Raw genomic sequence first — 17866 nt, forward strand, 5'->3', positions numbered from 1 at the left:
TCCAGAAGCTATACTTTGAAGGATGAATACTGCCACTGTTTAACAAGTGATGTTACAATAATGGTATCACACAAATGTCCAATCATAGATAAACATGTTGCGGTCATCAGTTTTATATATCAGGTTGCCTGTTAAAAAACACATTTAAGTGTAACTTTAAGCGCTTTTAACTCAAAAACTGTTTACAAAATTAAAAAAAAAAATCTCTGAAGAGGGTTCAGGGTCACTTTAAATTTTCAAAAAATTAGGTGCTTCTGATTTCTCTCCACAGAGTTTTTTTTAAAGGGAAAATAAATTGTCATTCTGATAGCAATCACCAATTAGGCCACGCTCGATATATCAATATTCTTACATGCTCCGAGGCTCTGAGGAAAATCATCTTTATCTGGTGGTGTTTTCTTTGGGCGTTTTCCAGTCCATGAAAAAACCAGGTTTGAGTTTAAACAAATTCCCAGAGACAAATGGAAGAGTATTTTTCGAAATTTCAGGAAGAGTGGACAACCTTGCGAGGTATACCGAATATTTCGGAAATTTCTTATCGGCAATTTCCTCTCCGCTTGACTTTCCTACCGAAACTTCCGGAAGTTTCAGTTGAATGCTTCGCTTATCGGAAATGCAATAATTTCCGGACTTTTCGGAAACTTTCCCAAGAAATTTCCGTAGCATTTGTCCCCGGTTCCAAATTGTCGGAATTTTTGATTGAATGGAAAGCGACCAAGGGAACGAGGACCCATGATTAGAATATTGATATATCGAGCGTGGCCAATTAACTCAACTCAACAAAAGATCAAGCAGCGTCGCCCTGCATATTGTTCGTGCAAAACGAGGTGCGAGGTTTCATTTGCATTTTATTCCTCAGTACCTCGTGGTCAGAGTTGATCCGCTTGTAACGAAATCTTGGTAATGGCGGACAAATCATCAAACTAAAAGAAATTGTTTGATTTTTGCGCTTTTAAGACCTTGGCTACACGCGCACTGATTATTTGCGGAGCCTACAGAGCACACGAACGAGTTTATTGAGGGTGTAACAGAGAAAACAAGGTGAGAATTAAGTTTCATTTTGAATTGGAGAGAGAATAAGCTGCGCGGCCGAGAAGTAAATGCCACCAGTTGAAAGAAGAATTACTCCAGTAAACCTGCAATTTTGACAAGGAAGTTGCAAACTCGAAATATTTTCAGACATTTACAGAGACTTTGAACGAAATATCGAGTCTAAATTGCGTTTTATTCGTCATTTCTTCGTCATCATAGTTGTGGAAGTTTTTAGCGAATCCAGGTTAACAATGTAAAAATCGTCAAACTAGACAAAACTTTAATCCTGTTTAATTTTTGACTACGTGTGCGTAATTGCATGTAGGGAACTGACGAACTGAAGATTATAATTGTATGACAGTGGGATAAAAAGCACTTTCTTGAAGTCTGAAAAATTTAAGCTAGCCACGACGATGACGCTGTTGAATAAAGAATTTTGAAATATTTCTGCATGCGCAATTTGTGGACGGCATCCACACAACAAGATTATAAAACTGGTTATTGTGGCGTTTGCGCAGCTTTACGTATTTAAAATCATCGTCCTCCCTGACTCACTCTTCTAAACTTTATTTCATATTTCAGCACATGTTGTTTGAGTGCACCAGCTGTGGTGACGACCGTTTTGGAAAATTGTCAAGCCTACATCGCCGATCTTTATGATGTCTGCCGGCGAGGGCACATAAGTTGTTCCTGGTGGTGTTATGTGTACCCTTCGTTTCTCACCGACTTTCTATGGGGAAAACTGAAACTACAAATGGAATTAAGTGCGCAGGCTACAAGGAAAAATTACAAAAGAATCAACAAGAAAGGTACAGAATTTATGTGACAATTTTTTTTCTAGAATTCGCTGCATGCCAACATTTTTAAAGCTAACCACAAGGCCTTAATCTGATACCCATTTTACACATCTCTAAGCACCCCGGACTATAAAGAACTGTCACGTACAATTTTATTTCTCTCAATCACCATGTCAATGAAATCTTCTTAGGCGACTCTGTCTTTATCTCTTTTAAAAAAGTTTATGGTGTGTTTGTTTTGTTCAATGTTTCTGTACAGCTTAGCGAGGAAGCTGTTTACTCATTCCAGTATTTCTTTTCACAGTTTCAGGTAAAGAGCCATTAAGAAATGTGGAGGTTGACAAGCCATGCCAGAAAAAAACTATGCGCAAAAATACACACTCAGGTAAGCTGAAGGAAATAAGTTTACTTTTAATACTTACGGCTTCATAGGAAGCAAACACGAGAAAATTCAGACTTGAAATTTTTGACGCTTCGTCAGTGACTGAAGCGCTTATGGTAATGAGACAATTTTGTATATAAGACTCGCTCATATTTTGTCACGCAGCGGTTAAATTGAAAAAATAAAATCCTATTTCTTGAGCTAGTCTTTCACTGTTATGTCAACTAAACGTAGAGAATTTAAGCTAACCCAGCTCACATCTATTTCGTAGGTAATCACACAAATCAAAAACAGTCCAGAATATGTGTTTGTGGCTAGTGTTACCATGGTTTACTTTGACATACAAAGCCTCAGGTCATATACGGAAGGCATTCCATTCATGGCCTGCAAGTAATACTCCAAAATTTGTGTTTTTCTATAACTAGCTATATTGTTTTAGTGTGTCGAGCTTGATTTTGTCGGAGTGTCTAAAACAAGTGATTTATTCATGCCAAACCTAAGTTTTTAACTGTGTTTTGATTCCCTCGTTTTCTGGTAAAATTGAAAAGAAATGACTTTTTCCCAAGAAAAATGCCCAAATTTTCACTATTAGACATCAAATGTACCCCTCTCCTCCACATAATCACTCTCGTATATTGCTAGAAGAATAACGATGTTTGTTACTTTCAAAAATGAAGGAAAACTCGCCTAAGAATGTACGTTTCTAGCCCGTTTCAAGGTAATGAGTGATTTTCGTGCAATTATAGATTGCCATGGCAATTAAGAATTCAACAATGGTGCCTCAAAGATGCCATGAAAACGTAATCGCATTTCACGGGAAAAAAATGTTTGTAAAAAGAAAATTGAAAAAGAGAATTTTCTCCTAATATTTTTGATGCAGTTCAGTTGTGAAGCATATTTGGAGGCATTTGTAATGGACTATATTCACCATGACCTTAAAGATGATCAAACTCATCAATAATTATTAAGTTTAAAAATCAAAAACGAAGAAAATCACAACCGTGAAGGAGGTTGGATACCCGGTGTTAACTAGCATAGAATTTGACGATTTTCCTTCTCCGTTCACTCCTTAGTTTTTGTTTCGATTGAGAAGATATATCAAACACTCGAGACAGTGTTTCATAGGCTATCCAAACACCTCAAATTTCATCAAAACTCCTCCGCCGCGCGTTATATTTACGATTCTCTTCTCGGTGTTTGGATATCCCGATGAAACGCTATCTTTCGTGTTTGATATATTACATGAAACACTGTCTCGAGTGGGTGATATATTACATACAAATTAGCCATGCGGTCTTCCAAGAAGGCAGTTAATACAATATCGGTTTAAACGATCATACTGATTTTGTTTCGATGTAAAATCACAGCTATTCGGTAACCGAGTATTTGCAAAAAAAAAAAAAAAAAAATGCTTTGTTGGTCTTTTTCTCATTGCTTATAGTGAGACTCTTCTTGCATTCTTGACCGTGAGAATTTTGTCTCGTTTTGGCTTTTCTATTTGTTTGTACATCTGCATATCTTATCTCGCGCACCATTTTGCTTGACCTTGACTGAACCTCAGTGCCTGTATTAAAAATAGCGATTTCAGGATAACTTTCAGCTAACCGCGTTCATGTTGCGCTTTACACGGCGTGGCAGTTCTTTCACCACGGTTCGTTCAATGCGCTCGGAAAAGAAAGTATTAGCGTTTAAAGCTAGATAGGTCGAAGCCTGATAAAGTCTCGCAATCAATTTTAACACTATGCGGCTTGTTCACAATGTAACTACCCGTTTGACAAATAAGGTTACAGTGGGCATAATAACAAGATGGAAAGTTTAGTATGGAGTTGTGAAGGGAGGATAGTAGTAATGGTGGCTCATATGGGCCGTAACCAATCAGGAGCCGAGAAAGACAATAGGCTATTGTTTGGAGACCAATGGGCTCTATTGTTCGCCAAATCCAAGATGGCGCCTTGAAAAATCGGACCAATCAGGAGCCGAATTAAGAATTCAAAATGGCGGCGCCTACAAAAGTCGGCCATGTCGGAAAACAGCCCACCAGCCTCGACAGGGGACCTGGGATCGGTCTCACGGATTTCCATGGCGACACAAATCACGCCAGGGTCACGCAAAAAATGTCATGCAACTTCAAACTCGATACTTACAGTTTCCTGTGGTCCTAAATGACAGAGGTCCGTCCGGCAAGCGGCCAGACCGAGAGACTTGGGTCCGAGTCTAGCCTATATAGGGTGATGCAAAGCATCATGGGACGATGACCTCATCGATATCCAATCAGAATAAATCAAAGTACTCACAGCTGGGCTTCCCCAGTCCCCCTCTCTAAAGGAGAGTATTAAACCAAACATCACACAATGGCAAATGTCACAAACTTTAATATCAAAGTGTTGGAAACTAAACTCGTTTCCAGTTTCTCCGATTCTTGGCTCCACCTCTTCCTCCTCTTTCACCTCGTCCTCCACTTCCACCTCTTCCTCCTCCTTCTCCTCCACCTCCTCCTCCTCCTTCTCCACCTCCTTCTCCTCCTCCACCTCCTCCTCCACCTACTTTTCCTCCTCCTTCACCTCCTCCTCCTCCACCTCCTCATGAAGATGAATTTTTAATTTCATGGAAAGCACTCCGTGTCTGCGCGCATGCGTGCAGAGCACCTGGAAACTGCACGTGATTAAATCGTGCATTACTTTCTGCCTGACAGAAACTTCCTGTCAAACTTTCTACTCCATCATCAAACGATTTTAATCCGTGACATGGATTGTGGATAAAGTTATAAAACTCGGGAGCTAAATAGAATGGCTATGAATAGGTTGAATTTGAATTGGTTGAATTTTATTGCTACCAAATTACAACAGAAAACGGTAAAATAGATTATGATTGCAAAACAGTTAACCACAGCTATAGAATAAAGTTGCATACAGGAAAATTAAAAATATTACTAAAACTCGTAATTTGCATAGGACGAGAACTCACCAAAGACTTCATTCCATTCCCGAGGGCAAACCAACCTCCCTGAATGTTCAACGAGTCTGAAACGAAGAGATAAGGGGACTGGACAGCCATCGCGATGATCCAAGTGGCGGGAATGAGGAAGAGGTAAAGCTTAGGGCTGATGAGTGGAGAAAGGAGGGGAAATATCACAGCTCCAAATCGATCCGCTGCTATCAGAACCAGCAGGCTCTGAATAGATACAGCGACGGAGACATCGGAAACAAAGATATACAGCTTACCCAAGGCCCGACCAAAAAGACCGCCTACCAGCCAGGAGTTGATATATAACTCTGTTATAACTTGCGGGAACAAGAAAATCGGTAACAACAGATCGGACACGGCCATGTTTGCTAACAGAAAATTGGTAGTTTTTTTCATGGTTTTTGTCTTGTAGACAATTATTCCGATTAAAGTATTCCCAGTCAACGAAAAAATGAAGATCAGGCAGTAAGCGAAGGTTTTTTCAATTTTCACTGCTGCAGGATTACTGAAGCAGCTCGTTGGGTTAGTCCCGTTTATTGCTAAGTTCAAGTCTTCCGGCGTCGTAAAGTTTACTAGTTTGTTGGCTGTTAAGCACTGCTCTATTTATATTCGTGATGAAGACAGGTTTTTCTGATACGTCAAATACGCATTAAGCAGCTTAGAGATTTGATATTTTAGCTTCACGTTTGACCTGGTTTTTAGATAATAAAAATCTTAATTGTCTAAGAATGTTCGGTCTGCTTCTGGCTTGTGTCCCATGTAACCTTGGATTTAAAATAGTAAACTTTTTTGTTGTTGTTAATTATTGTTTTTCATATTTAGTACTTCTGCTGGTGATTGTTTTGGCGGAAAATCCTGCTTTCAGCTTTAGGTTAGTCAAGCTAATTAACATTACAAACCGGACTGATAGAACGAACTGTCAATTGCGAGTACAATTACAGACAGAACTGAGAGACAGCAACTCATGTTAGCAATTTATCTGTACTGTGCCAGAGTTCAAAGTACTGTTCAAAGTCGTTTCAGATAAAAACAGTTGAGTTGCTTTTAAGATGAGAAATGGAGCCATTGAAATGCAAATGTAACTAACTGGCCATGCCTTTATGATGTTTTGTTTCTCTTTCGCCCGACCGAGGCCCAAGTCAAGTTTTTTGAAAAAAGTGTAAAAAAAGGTGCTTTTGGCTGATTGCCTGTACCCATTTTCTTTTCTTTTCTTTTACTTTTTTTTTTTTCTTTTTTGTCTTAGCTTAACACACTACATACCCATCTTCAAGTGACCCTGACATCTAACAGAGCCTCCATAACATCGTCTTCGAACACCTTGTTGAGTGACAGCAGTTCCGATGCAAAGTGGCAGCCCACGGGGAAGATAGTATTATCTTACATGTATATTTCTAACCGACCTACCGACTCCTTTTCACGAGATAGAGGATGACTGATAAAAACGAAACGTTTTTATGGGATGGCCTATTGCAGTTGCAGCGCGGTAAAACGGCTTAAGGTCGCTACAGGTACGCCGCCTTAACTCTTGCATTCGGTTTCTCATTTTAGGCCTTAACTGACAACCAATCAGAGTTCATTGTCTTGCAAAGATGATGGCGACTTTTGCCTCGAATTGCGGGTTTGAATGAAGAAGAGACATGGTTTAGGGCTGATGATCGGAGAACGGGGGGGAAATACCACAACCCCAAATCGATCCAATGCTATCAGTACCAGGCTCTGAATACACACAATCGTGGAAACATCGGCAAAGAAGATATGCAGCTTATACAAGGTGTGACCGAGAGCACCGTTTACCAATCAATAGGTCAGTCTTGTAGACCAATATTACGAGTAATGTGTTCCCGGTCAGTGAAACGATAAGGATCAGGCAGTAAGAGAAGGTTTTTCCATTTTTTTCTGCTGCAGGATTACTGAAGCAGCTTGGTGGCTGTGTTCCATTCATCGTTGTTCACTTTTTTATTAAATTATCCTTCTGTCGGACTCTATTTACTAGCTGGTTTGTTATCCGTTGATACTGCTTTATTCATATTAAGATGAAGGCGGAATTGTTTAGCCTGATCAGCCAATCATGCAGTAAATTAACCTGAAAACGTGACCGGATGGGCTTTTTAAACATGTCAATTTGCATTCGGATATTCGCGCAGTTTGAGCCTCGAATTTCCTTACAACCTTTAGAAAAAGTTTTATTTATTATTGTTATTGCGGTTTGTACGCAGTATTGCTTTTGGGATCTTGTATTGAAAAAGCTTGCCGCTTTTAACCATAGGTTGATTATAAACAGAATTACTGGGTGGCACCAGGTCCTAGCGAGTCCTGTCAATTTAGGAAAATATAACATCGTATGAGAAAAAAACCTTAAGGGCCCATTAACCGATCTTTTCGAGCCGTTGCTAAGGAAAATTTATTCTCATATAACCTCATCATTTTCAGCTAGTTCAGAGTTATTTCATGTGTTTTAACTTTTTCATGATTAGTAACACTAGTGATGACGTCACCAGGCCACGCCCATGGTCATGTGACTAATACTGAAAAAACGTAAAGGCTCCCAGGCAAATTACTTAATCGGGATTTTTTTCATTGATTTGATATTTTATTTTAAATCCTCATTACGCTATGCATAGATTTTGTTTCATTTCTAAAAGGTCAGATTTTGAGAGAATTTCAAAATATTAAAAAATGCGTAATTTTCTGAAAAAGCATGATTTTGAAAAAGGAATGCATAGCTATCTTTCCAACGTTGGCTTTGATCGAAATCCGTCGAAAAAGGCTGGATTTAATGAAAAACCGCGTTTCCTTTAGCATTTAAAGAAATCGGAAGTGCGCCCGATATATATTGGAAGTTACCCTATCAGCGCGTGCGCAATTTACACTATCAGCGCACTTCGGTAAGATCAAACAAAGCCACACAGAGTTAGTTTTGACCTTCTATTGCTCTTGTTTTCCTGTCTTCTTCTTATTTTGTCTCTGCTTGTACTTTTTTTACTTTGCATTTTGTGAAACACAAAGAAAAACATCTAAAATGTTAGCGAATTTGGAAGTTATTGAGTTGTTTTTATTTTCCGCGCTCAGGCTGACGTAAGTAGCGGGCGCGCGCATAAATCGGTTAATGAGCCCTTAAGGGGGCTCGAAAGGGTTTTTGACCGCGCCAAGAATGGTTCCCAATGTACACATGAGCAAATTACCCGCGAGAAAATCGCGCAATATCGCGCACGATAGCATGCGTATGCGAGTTGTAAACAAACATGGTTGCCTCAGGCAACTTAAAAATGCAGGGTCCCTCTTCTGTTTTCGATGAAAGTGTTGTCTGTAGAGAAAAAAATGGAAAAATTACGTCCCAGAAAGAGTCAGAGAAGAGCTCAAGTGGCACAAAGCAGGCCGAAAAGGGGCAAAAAAGGATATTCAAGAGCCAAAGTCGGCAGCCCCGCATCACGAAAAGCGCGACGATTGCGATCGATAGGTCACATTTTGTTTCGCAGAACGTTTAAGTGGAAACCTCTAAGCATTTGGATCTGTTAAATTTGTAATTAAAAACGGTAAGCAGCAAACGTTCCTAAATAACTCGCAGGAAGCTGAAAAAGAAAATGAAAATAACTTTGTTCCAAGATCGTGAACTTGGACAGGTTCATGAAGGAAAATGATGGAGAAATGCAAATCTTGCCATGAAAGTAAGCACATTTCACAAGCAAACAAAATGTAGCGAAGACTTTATTTAAACTTCAAAATATTTAGAGAAATTACAAACAGTATAATCAAAACAACATACTCAATTTGTATGGAGTACTTGCTTTGGCGCCAACCACCAACTTAACGTGTCGCGCACAATCGGTTTCCCAAGAGTGACAGCAAACAAGAGGATTCTCTCCGTTCAAACTAGCCTACTTCTAGCGCTGTGCAGAATGCGCGAAAAGAGTCCTAATTGACTGCTGATTTCCAGGCTTCTTACAACCAATCGGATTGAAAAATTTGTTATCGTTCTGGTTAAAAACTTTATATATTTTGTTTTATTTGCCAAGTTATCGTTGTGGTTAAAAATTTTATATATTTTGTTTTATTTGCCAAGATGATTTGCAGCTTACGCCCCCAACTATGCATTTACGCACTGCGTAGGAAATATCATTCAGATGAAAACTGTTTTTTTTAGGGAATTAAACTGTTGGTCTAATTTCTTCCTGTTTACGTTCAATCGAGATGAAAGGTGTTTTCGAAAAACGTGATTCTAGATCCCCCGTAAAATACCTAGCGTTTGATATATAGTCTGTCATTATTCGTTGAGAATGTCAGCGAAGTTGCACCAGTCCTTAACTTTTTCTTTGTTTGGTTGGCATCGTACGGCTGTTGTAAAAGGGATGTGTTAACTTAAAGGAAGATCTCCAGAGATCTCACATAGAGATTATTTGAAAGTGTCCTAATTGACTGCTGATTTCCGGCCTTCTTACAACCAATCGGATTGGAAAATTTGTTATAGTTGTGGTTAATAACTTTATATATTTTGTTTTATTTGCCAAGATGATTTGCACCTTGCGCCCCCAACTATGCATTTACGCACTGGGTAGGAAATATCATTCAGATGAACACTGTTTTTTTAGGGAATTAAACTGTTGGTCTAATTTTTTCCTGTTTACGTTCGCTCGAGATGAAAGGTGTTTTCGAAAAACGCGATTCTAGATCTCCAGTAAAATACCTAGCGTTTGATATATAGTCTGTCATCATTCGTTGAGAATGTCGGCGAAGTTGCACCAGTCCTTTACTTTATCTTTGTTTGGTTGGCATCGTACGGCTGTTGTAAAAGAGATGTGTTAACTTAAAGGAAGATCTCCAGAGATCTCACATAGAGAATATTTGAAGGACGATCGATCAGTTTCCAAATCAATTGTTGTCTTCCCACTGCTAGTCGGCAAAAAAACCCCAAACCGCCCCCCATCCCCCCCCCCCCCCCAAAAAAAAAACAGCAGGAGCAACAAAAACTATTACAAAGAAGGACTGAAAGAGAAAAATCATTGGGGCGTCAAATAATAGGCGAATTTGGAAAATGTCTATAAATGTTCTCAGTCAAGCGAAAATTATATTCAACAATGTGAAACAGCGACAGAGCAAAACTGATCCGTTGCATATCCATTACGATATCCTCAATAAGAGACAGTTGGTTTGGGGCAAAAGCAGCAAACCATCTTCGCAAGATAACGAATCCTTATCATCGACGTTAACTTGAGGATATCAGTAAACACGTGAACTCAACAATGAATGGAACTCATGATCAGCCATCAATCTGCTTCAGTAATCCTGCAGAAGAGAAAATTGGAAAAACCTTCTCTTACTGTCTGATCTTAATTGTTTAGTTGGCTGGGAATACTTTAATCGGAATAATTTTCTACGGGACAAAAACAATGAGGACAAGCATCATGTTTCTGATAGTAAACATGGCCATGTCCGATCTGCTGTTACCGATTTTCTTGTTCCCGAAGGTTGTTACAGAGTTGTATGTCGACTCCTAGCTGATAGGCGGACCTCTTGGTCAAGCCTTGTGTAAGCTTCGTATCTTCTTTTCTGATGTCTCCTCCACTGTTTCTAGTCAGAGCTTAACACTGATAACGGTACGTAGATCGATTTGGAGCTGTGGTATTTCCCCTCCGTTCTCCACTCGTCAGCCCTAAACTTTGCCTCTTCTTCATTCCCGCCACTTGGATCATCGCGATGGCTATCTAGTCCCGATATCTCTTCGCCTTCAGACTTGTTGGATACTCCGCTGGAAAGCTAGTGTGTGCACGGGAATGGAGTGAAGCCTTTGGAGAGTCCTCGTCCTTTGCAAATTACATTTTGGCAATATTTGTTGTATTGACTTATGCCCCTTTGGTTTTAATGAGTGTACTTTACTGTACGATTGTTTTGAAACGTAAGTCACAGCTGACTCCAGGCGAGCGTTCGACGCTGCACAGCAACGAGAGAAAAGGGAAAGAAATCTGTTTAAAACGGTCATTGCTATTGTATTAAGTTCTGCAGTATGTTGGGTGCCGTACACTATTTTTACCCTACTAGATAGAGTGTCTTGTAGCACCATGCATTATTATGTTATTGCACTGATCGTTGCTCGTGCAAATTGTGCCATTAACCCTTGCATTTGTTTGATTACGGCCAGGGTCTTAAGAGTCTCCTTACAAAATGTAGTTGTTTTTCGGTCCTGCAAACAAGTAATCAGGTAGCACTGATTGGTTCGTAAAGCAATCTACCAATATATAGTCTATGATTACTCCTGGAAATTGCTTTAAGCAGGCTTATGATATCGATGCTCTATTTTTAAGACAAAAGCAGTATATAGTCCAACTGACCAAGTTAGTGGCAGGTTGTTTTGTTAAGAATAGCCACATTCTATTAGTCTGCAGATAAAATGCATGTATTGGACTCCATTTGCATTGTATTTCATGGTTTGTCTACCAGATTGTAAAAAAAAAAAAAAATGTTATGGCAAGAAAAACAAGCCGTTTGGTCCGTCTTATCAAACAGACTTTCGTTCTCCATTTAATGATTCTGAATTCTAATTTGGCGTCACCCGATGCCGTCAGAAAACAACTGCAAGATGAGTGTATTTAACAAAATGATTGAAAGAACTTTGATGACAAAGGAACGAAAGATGGAACTGATAATATATAAAAAATTAGAGTTGATAGCAAATTTACATTAAAAACAGCCGAGAGAGATAATTAAGTGAAAGTTTCTAATTAAGATAATCATGGGTCGTCTTCGCAGCAAATTACACATATAAATGTGAATATATTAGAAATTTAAATTTCTAAATTTAAACTCCGATAAGATGCATATTCTCTGATAAGGCATCGGGATAATTGATTTAATTGAGCTCGGGCTCTAAAATTGAACATCCTGTGTTCTCACTGACTCGTCTTGATGGACAATTTGATGCACATCAAACAATAACCGAAGACGAAAATTTAACAACGTTTAATCATTCTTCGAACAGAGCTGAAACCAGTCCAACCAATTGCTACTTCATTTGACGCAGCAGTGCCATTCTAGAACACTGTCTGCTTCCAGTTTCATTAACGTTAAGATGTGAAATGAAAAGCAAATTGTGGCGCAAGCTGATAGGTCACTCCAATTTGTTGAGCTACTCGTCACACAGGAACCTAAAACCTATAAATAGAGTGAAGTTACTAAGTGAGCAGATTAGCTTGAGCCGGAGCGGAAAAAGAAACTAAACGGCAATGTCGGACAACGTGAATACAACTATGAATGGAACACAGTCATCGAGTTGTCCCAGCAATCCTGCAGAAGAAAAAGTTGGAATGACTTCTGCTTACTGCCTGATCTTCATTTTTTCGTTGGCAGGGAACACCGTCATCGGAATAATTGTCTACAAGACGAAAACCATGAGAAAACCCATCAACTTTTTCATTGTAAACATGGCCATGTCCGATCTGCTGTTACCGATCTACGTTATTCCTTGGCAAATACAAACGCTCTATAAAGACTCCTGGCTGATCAGTGGTCCTCTTGGGCACGTCTTATGTAAGCTGGTTGCCTTGTTACCAGAAGTTTCCACTACTGTGTCTGTTCAGAGCCTGGTTCTGATAGCAGTGGATCGATTTGGTGCTGTGGTATTTCCTCTCCGTTCTCCACTCATGCGTTCAAAGACGTGCTCGTTCTTCGTTCTCGCCACTTGGATCGTCGCGATAGCTGTTAACTCCCCAGAATTCATCGCTCGCAAACTTGTTGAATATCCAGAAAAACTGGCTTGTGAGCGGCAATGGAATGAAGTTTTTGGAGAGTCCTTATCCTTTGAGACTTACATCATGTCCTGTATAGTTCTATTCATTTTCATCCCATTGGTGCTGATAGCCATACTTTACATTATCATCTATCTAAAGCTCAAGTCACAGAAGATTCCAGGCGAGCAATCAGCCAACGCTGGACAACAACGCCTGCAAAAGGAGCGAAATGTGCGAAAGATGGCCATTGCTATTGTGTTAGGGTTTGCAGTGTGCTCCCTTCCCGTCTTCGTCTACTGGTTAACTTTCCTCTTCAGGGACACCATCATATGGCCGAATTGTGGCGACCCATACTTTGTACATGTTGTTAGGTTAATGGCTACTGCAAATTGTGCCATAAATCCTTGTATCTGTTTTATTTTCAGCGGAAATTATCGTAAAGGACTTAAGGCTCTCCTTAGATAAATGATTTTGAGCAGCGCAGTAGCTCATGATACTTAATTATGTAAAGCAGAGAGGTTCGATCGAGCTAAAACTCTTAAAGAACGTTTATTTAAAACTGCTTGATTTAATTCAATGTACACTATGGCTTAAAGAACCTTTGCAGAACGGCTTTAAACCTTTCTTTACACACTGAGTTTACCAACCTATTGAAGTTATTGTGTAAATTCGATTTGTAATTTTCTTAAATTCATGGGACGTTTTCAGCGTTCTTAAACCGCGTAAATAATTCTTATTTTAATACTGCTTTTTGTTTGATTCAATGCATGCTTGATAAACTTCACAGACCCGTTTTTAATCATTCTTTTGAAGATTCCTTTGCGATCATTTCTAGTTATTTCTTAATCTTACTCTATTTATGTTCTTAATGATTAGGAAGCAATAAAGTGAATGGACACTATTTAGTAATTTTCTTAATTTGGAAGGAATGAATTGAAGTGCATGAAAACGTCAAAACAGTATTGAGTGATAAAGTTCGGCCGATTACCATTCCTCAGCCATCTCTATATAAGTTTTTTTATATATATTTAACTGTCACAGTTTTAGTAAAACAAATTGAGCACTCTTTCTCTTTTGTCTTTGTTTTACTCGGCAGTATTTTATGAGCTGCCTAGGTGCAGCGCCAAATAGTGATGTCCAACACATAAGTCTGACTCTAATTCTGAAGACAAAAGGCATATGCAAAGGTTTATATACTAGCAGTGCCTTTCTTGGGAGGCTGACTTCCATATTCGAGGAAACTTCTTGGTGTTTTTCCCTCTGCTGAGCTAATTATACAATTTTTTGCCAGCTCTTTCTCAAGTAGAGTTGATGTTGATTGTTTATGCGTAGGGCTCATTCTCTGAAACAAGTCATATGTCCCCTTTTTTCTTCTTCAGCTTTTGTTTATCGCTTTAGGATTACTCCTTTTATTATGTAGGTTTACCTTGGTTATTTTTCTGTTGAGGTTGATGTTTGGTTCAATTTTTAGTGAATATTTTTTCCACGTTAAGATCAAAATGGTTTGTTGACTGAGTGGGAAGCCAAGACAGGAAGCTTCTGTCGATCGTTTGCACGTTGTTATCACATGCAGAGTCCGGAAGGTTTTTCTTCAGACACTTACTTTCGTACTTTATACAATTTAAGCTGTTATTCACTTTATAAGTCTCCAGCTTTATTGCAGAATTCCCCTGGGTCTAAGTGAAAAAAAATTAAACGCCTTCATTCCTTTATCTTTTGTTTTGTTTTGTTTTGTTTTGTTTTTTTTGTTTTTTTGTTTTTTATTGCCACTGTTTTCGATCCTACGCAAACTCAATTTGCATCGGTAATTGACTCCCTAAAGACTATATGCAAATGTCAGTATATAGGAATTTACTACCCGCTCCCCCCCCCCCCCCCCCCAGCCCCCTCGCTCCGGCTGCTTCACAAATGTTCCATCCAATCACTTTACTCGAGGCTTCGGAAGCGAAAGGGACACACCCTCCCACCCAACGAGTAAATCGGGCTTGATCTAGCTTTCCGCTTCTATTTACGCCTGGTCTTAGGCTTGTCCCAGGCCAGAGCGATTGTCCATAACTTATTACCATGTCATCATTACTTATACCCCGGGTAGAATATTAAACAATGCTTGATTCGACATAGTTGTTTTAAGCTTCATAAGCGCAGCAAACTTTATTTTTTTCCTACAATAAGCCGTCATGTGCACAAGTCCAAGAACCTAGTCCTCAAGATAGTTAGCGTTTTCTTTCCACAGCTAGAGAATATTTATTATTCCATGTCAAGATCTAAATGGTATGTTGAATGAATTTAAAACCTGCACAAGAAGAATTTGTTAATCACTGGCATGCTGTAATCACGACCAGTGTCCTGAACCTTTTGCCAACTGAGGAAGTCCTCCTTGAGACACGTACTTCCGTACATCAAACGATTTTCAGTGTGTTATTTACTGTTTATTTAGAAGACCAAATGCCGAATTCACCTTTGATATTGTCTAGCGAACAAGTGTTCAAACGATCCCGCAAAGTAACTTATGGGAATATTTAAATAGTTTTAGGAAATAATAGCCGGCTCGGCACTTTCGAGCAACAGTGGAGTCTGGCAACAGTTTCTAGCACAAGTAGTATATGGTGTAGTAGACAAATACCGTTTCGCAGAGGGAGGAGTATTTCCCCGTTTTGAAACCCCCAGCTTTAATACCGAAGCTCGCAAGCTCGCTCCGGTTAAACCAGGGGGTTTCAAAATGGGGAAATGCTGAGTCCTTCTTTGAAACAGTATTTGTCTACTACACCATATACTACTTACAACAACAGGGACACCAATTAAAAACAAACGATCCCGCTGTTATACCGTTCGAACCTAACCGATGACTCGAGCAGCAAACAAGTGTGCGTGGTTGATGCGTGGCCGGTAAGAAAACTGCGGAAAGAGCTGTGTCGGTGTTTATTGCAGGCAGCACAACTACCAGCTAAAGAAAGGAATGAAAATGCCAGCGCCGTGTAGAGGCTGCGGGGTCGGGGTATTGTGTGATTACCGTCTATGCATTCCATGCGGCGGGATCGCGCTAAAACAGCGGCTTATCCGCAAACGCAAAAAAAGCAAAGAGAATTTTTGAACTTGTTTTGCTCGAGCTCAAGGCAACACAATTAGAGAGATGAACACCTCTGGTTATATCACAAGTCACTATGGCTTCCATTGACCAAAGGTTTGAAGAAAGACTGGAAGAAGAACTTGCAAAAATCGATCCAGAAACGTTGCAGTGTTTAAACCAATTACTTGCGGAAAACGCGCCAGCTGTTAGAAAGCTTGTCGAGAACGTGCTGGATGAACCTATTTCTCAAGAAACGCAGAAGCGTTTGCAAAAACCTTTACTTCCAAAACCTTACCAACCAAGACCCCCTCCACGGCAAAGAAAGGGGAGAAAAAATCAAGAGCTTCTGAGGGAGCACGACCCCTTTCCTGCGCAGAACATCCGAACAGTGACAGACTACCAGAATGAGATTCTGGACCTGTTCGATGATGCAACGCATGAGGGGGAAGAGAGTAAAGGACGGCGTTATATTCGATGGCGCTTCATCAAAGGTTCGGGAAAAAACCTCACACCAGACTTTATGGAAAAAATTAGAGATAACGTTGACACATCGTTTTACCTGAGGCATGTTTTCTCGTATCCGTTGCGCAACATTGAAGATGGAACGGTGATTCTGTACTACACAAACAAGGGCTCACCCTGGATAAACAAGCTGGTAGAGGCGGAAGAATGGCTTAGCCGGCAGGAAACAAGACGAATTGAGCTTGGAAGCGTTGAAAGGCCGAATACAAAGTGGGTGTTTGAAAGCTTTTTCAATGTTGACCTGAAGGTTGGGATTGACAGGCAGCCGTTGGTGGGAACAGGACCTTTGCCTGACTGGCTGCACAACCTTGCCCATAGCCGGGCAATGGTGGCATTGGACACGTATAAAGACAACCTGTGCCTATGGCGGTGCATCGCCGTGCACCGAGGAGCGCTCCCAGATCGGTGCACAAAAGAAGCTAGAATCTTGGCCCAGAGTTTCTACAAACTCAAAGCCATACCTGCAAACTTCACAAAAACGTCTCTAGATGAGTTGGACAAGGTGGAAGCCCATCTGAATCAGGCCACAGCCGTCTCATCTTGGTTCGGAATACGTGTCTACGAGCCTGAGCGTTTAGAAGACAGTGAAGTGGTATGGCATCTCAGAATAAACGCGAATCCCAAGCTGAAAAACATTCTGACAATCGGTATCTACGAAGGGCACGCTTTCCTGATAAAAGACATCACAAAGCTGGCGAAAACCTATGAATGCACTCAATGAATTCACACAAGCTTGCAGTCTCAAACGGTATTTCCAAACCTGCAGTGCAGGAAAAACGGCAATCTATTGCCCGGGGGAAAAGTCGAAGCCTCGCAGACAGCATTCGAGAAAGTGATGTACCCAAACAGCACAGCATCCAAACAAGCGCTGCTGTGGCTGGAGCGAGAAGCGAAGCAAAGGGGAATCCACATCCACCACGCAATGTGCGGGCATGGGGGCGAGAGATGGCTTCCGCGAGAAGGTGGGAAAATGAAGAGATCTCCTGTTGATGGGTACAACCACGAAACGAGGACGGTGTTCCAATACCACGGCTGCCCCTTCCACGGATGCCCAAAATGTTATCCGCGCTATCGAGAAAAGATGATTCTCGATAACGGTAAAACCCCTGAACAACTGTACCAAGCCACCATGAACCGTACAGCATTTCTGCGGACGATCGGCTACGAAGTTATCGAGGCATGGTTTTGCGAAGTTGGGCATCTAAAAGGGGAACTTCCGAGGATGGAAACGAAAACTTACCCGCATGCGGAATTGTATGATTTCGAGTCGTATGGCGATAAAAACTGGAAGAGTGGAAGGCTGCACAGAGCGACACGCCACCCGAAAAGTACCTTCCACCAGAAAAAGAGCCGTTGGCTGTGCACAAAGGAATTCGTGCAATGG

At 40.4% G+C, this 17866-nt stretch overlaps 1 protein-coding gene, 1 long non-coding RNA gene and 1 pseudogene across 2 annotated transcripts in view; 2 read left to right on the forward strand and 1 right to left on the reverse strand.

Moving 5' to 3' along the window:
- LOC149115748 (uncharacterized) overlaps window positions 1–17866 on the reverse strand; it is a 94674-nt gene that overhangs the window by 56361 nt on the left and 20447 nt on the right. The gene's annotated exons all lie outside the window — the stretch shown is intronic.
- On the forward strand, window positions 10395–11715 carry LOC149115751 (substance-K receptor-like; annotated as a pseudogene).
- On the forward strand, window positions 12367–13358 carry LOC149115752 (QRFP-like peptide receptor). Its single transcript, XM_089283848.1, has one exon. It carries the CDS (start codon window positions 12390–12392, stop codon window positions 13356–13358), a length of 969 nt encoding a protein of 322 aa, XP_089139974.1. The 5' UTR covers window positions 12367–12389.

The sequence above is a fragment of the Orbicella faveolata genome, unplaced genomic scaffold, assembly GCF_042242905.1.
Source record: "Orbicella faveolata isolate gen_17 unplaced genomic scaffold, um_ofav_v1 contig_13, whole genome shotgun sequence".
NCBI classification, from domain to species: domain Eukaryota; kingdom Metazoa; phylum Cnidaria; class Anthozoa; order Scleractinia; family Merulinidae; genus Orbicella; species Orbicella faveolata.

Excerpts from the sequence above, each read along its gene's own strand:
- LOC149115752 (XM_089283848.1), top strand. The coding sequence starts at position 12,390 with ATGTCGGACAACGTGAATACAACTATGAATGGAACACAGTCATCGAGT.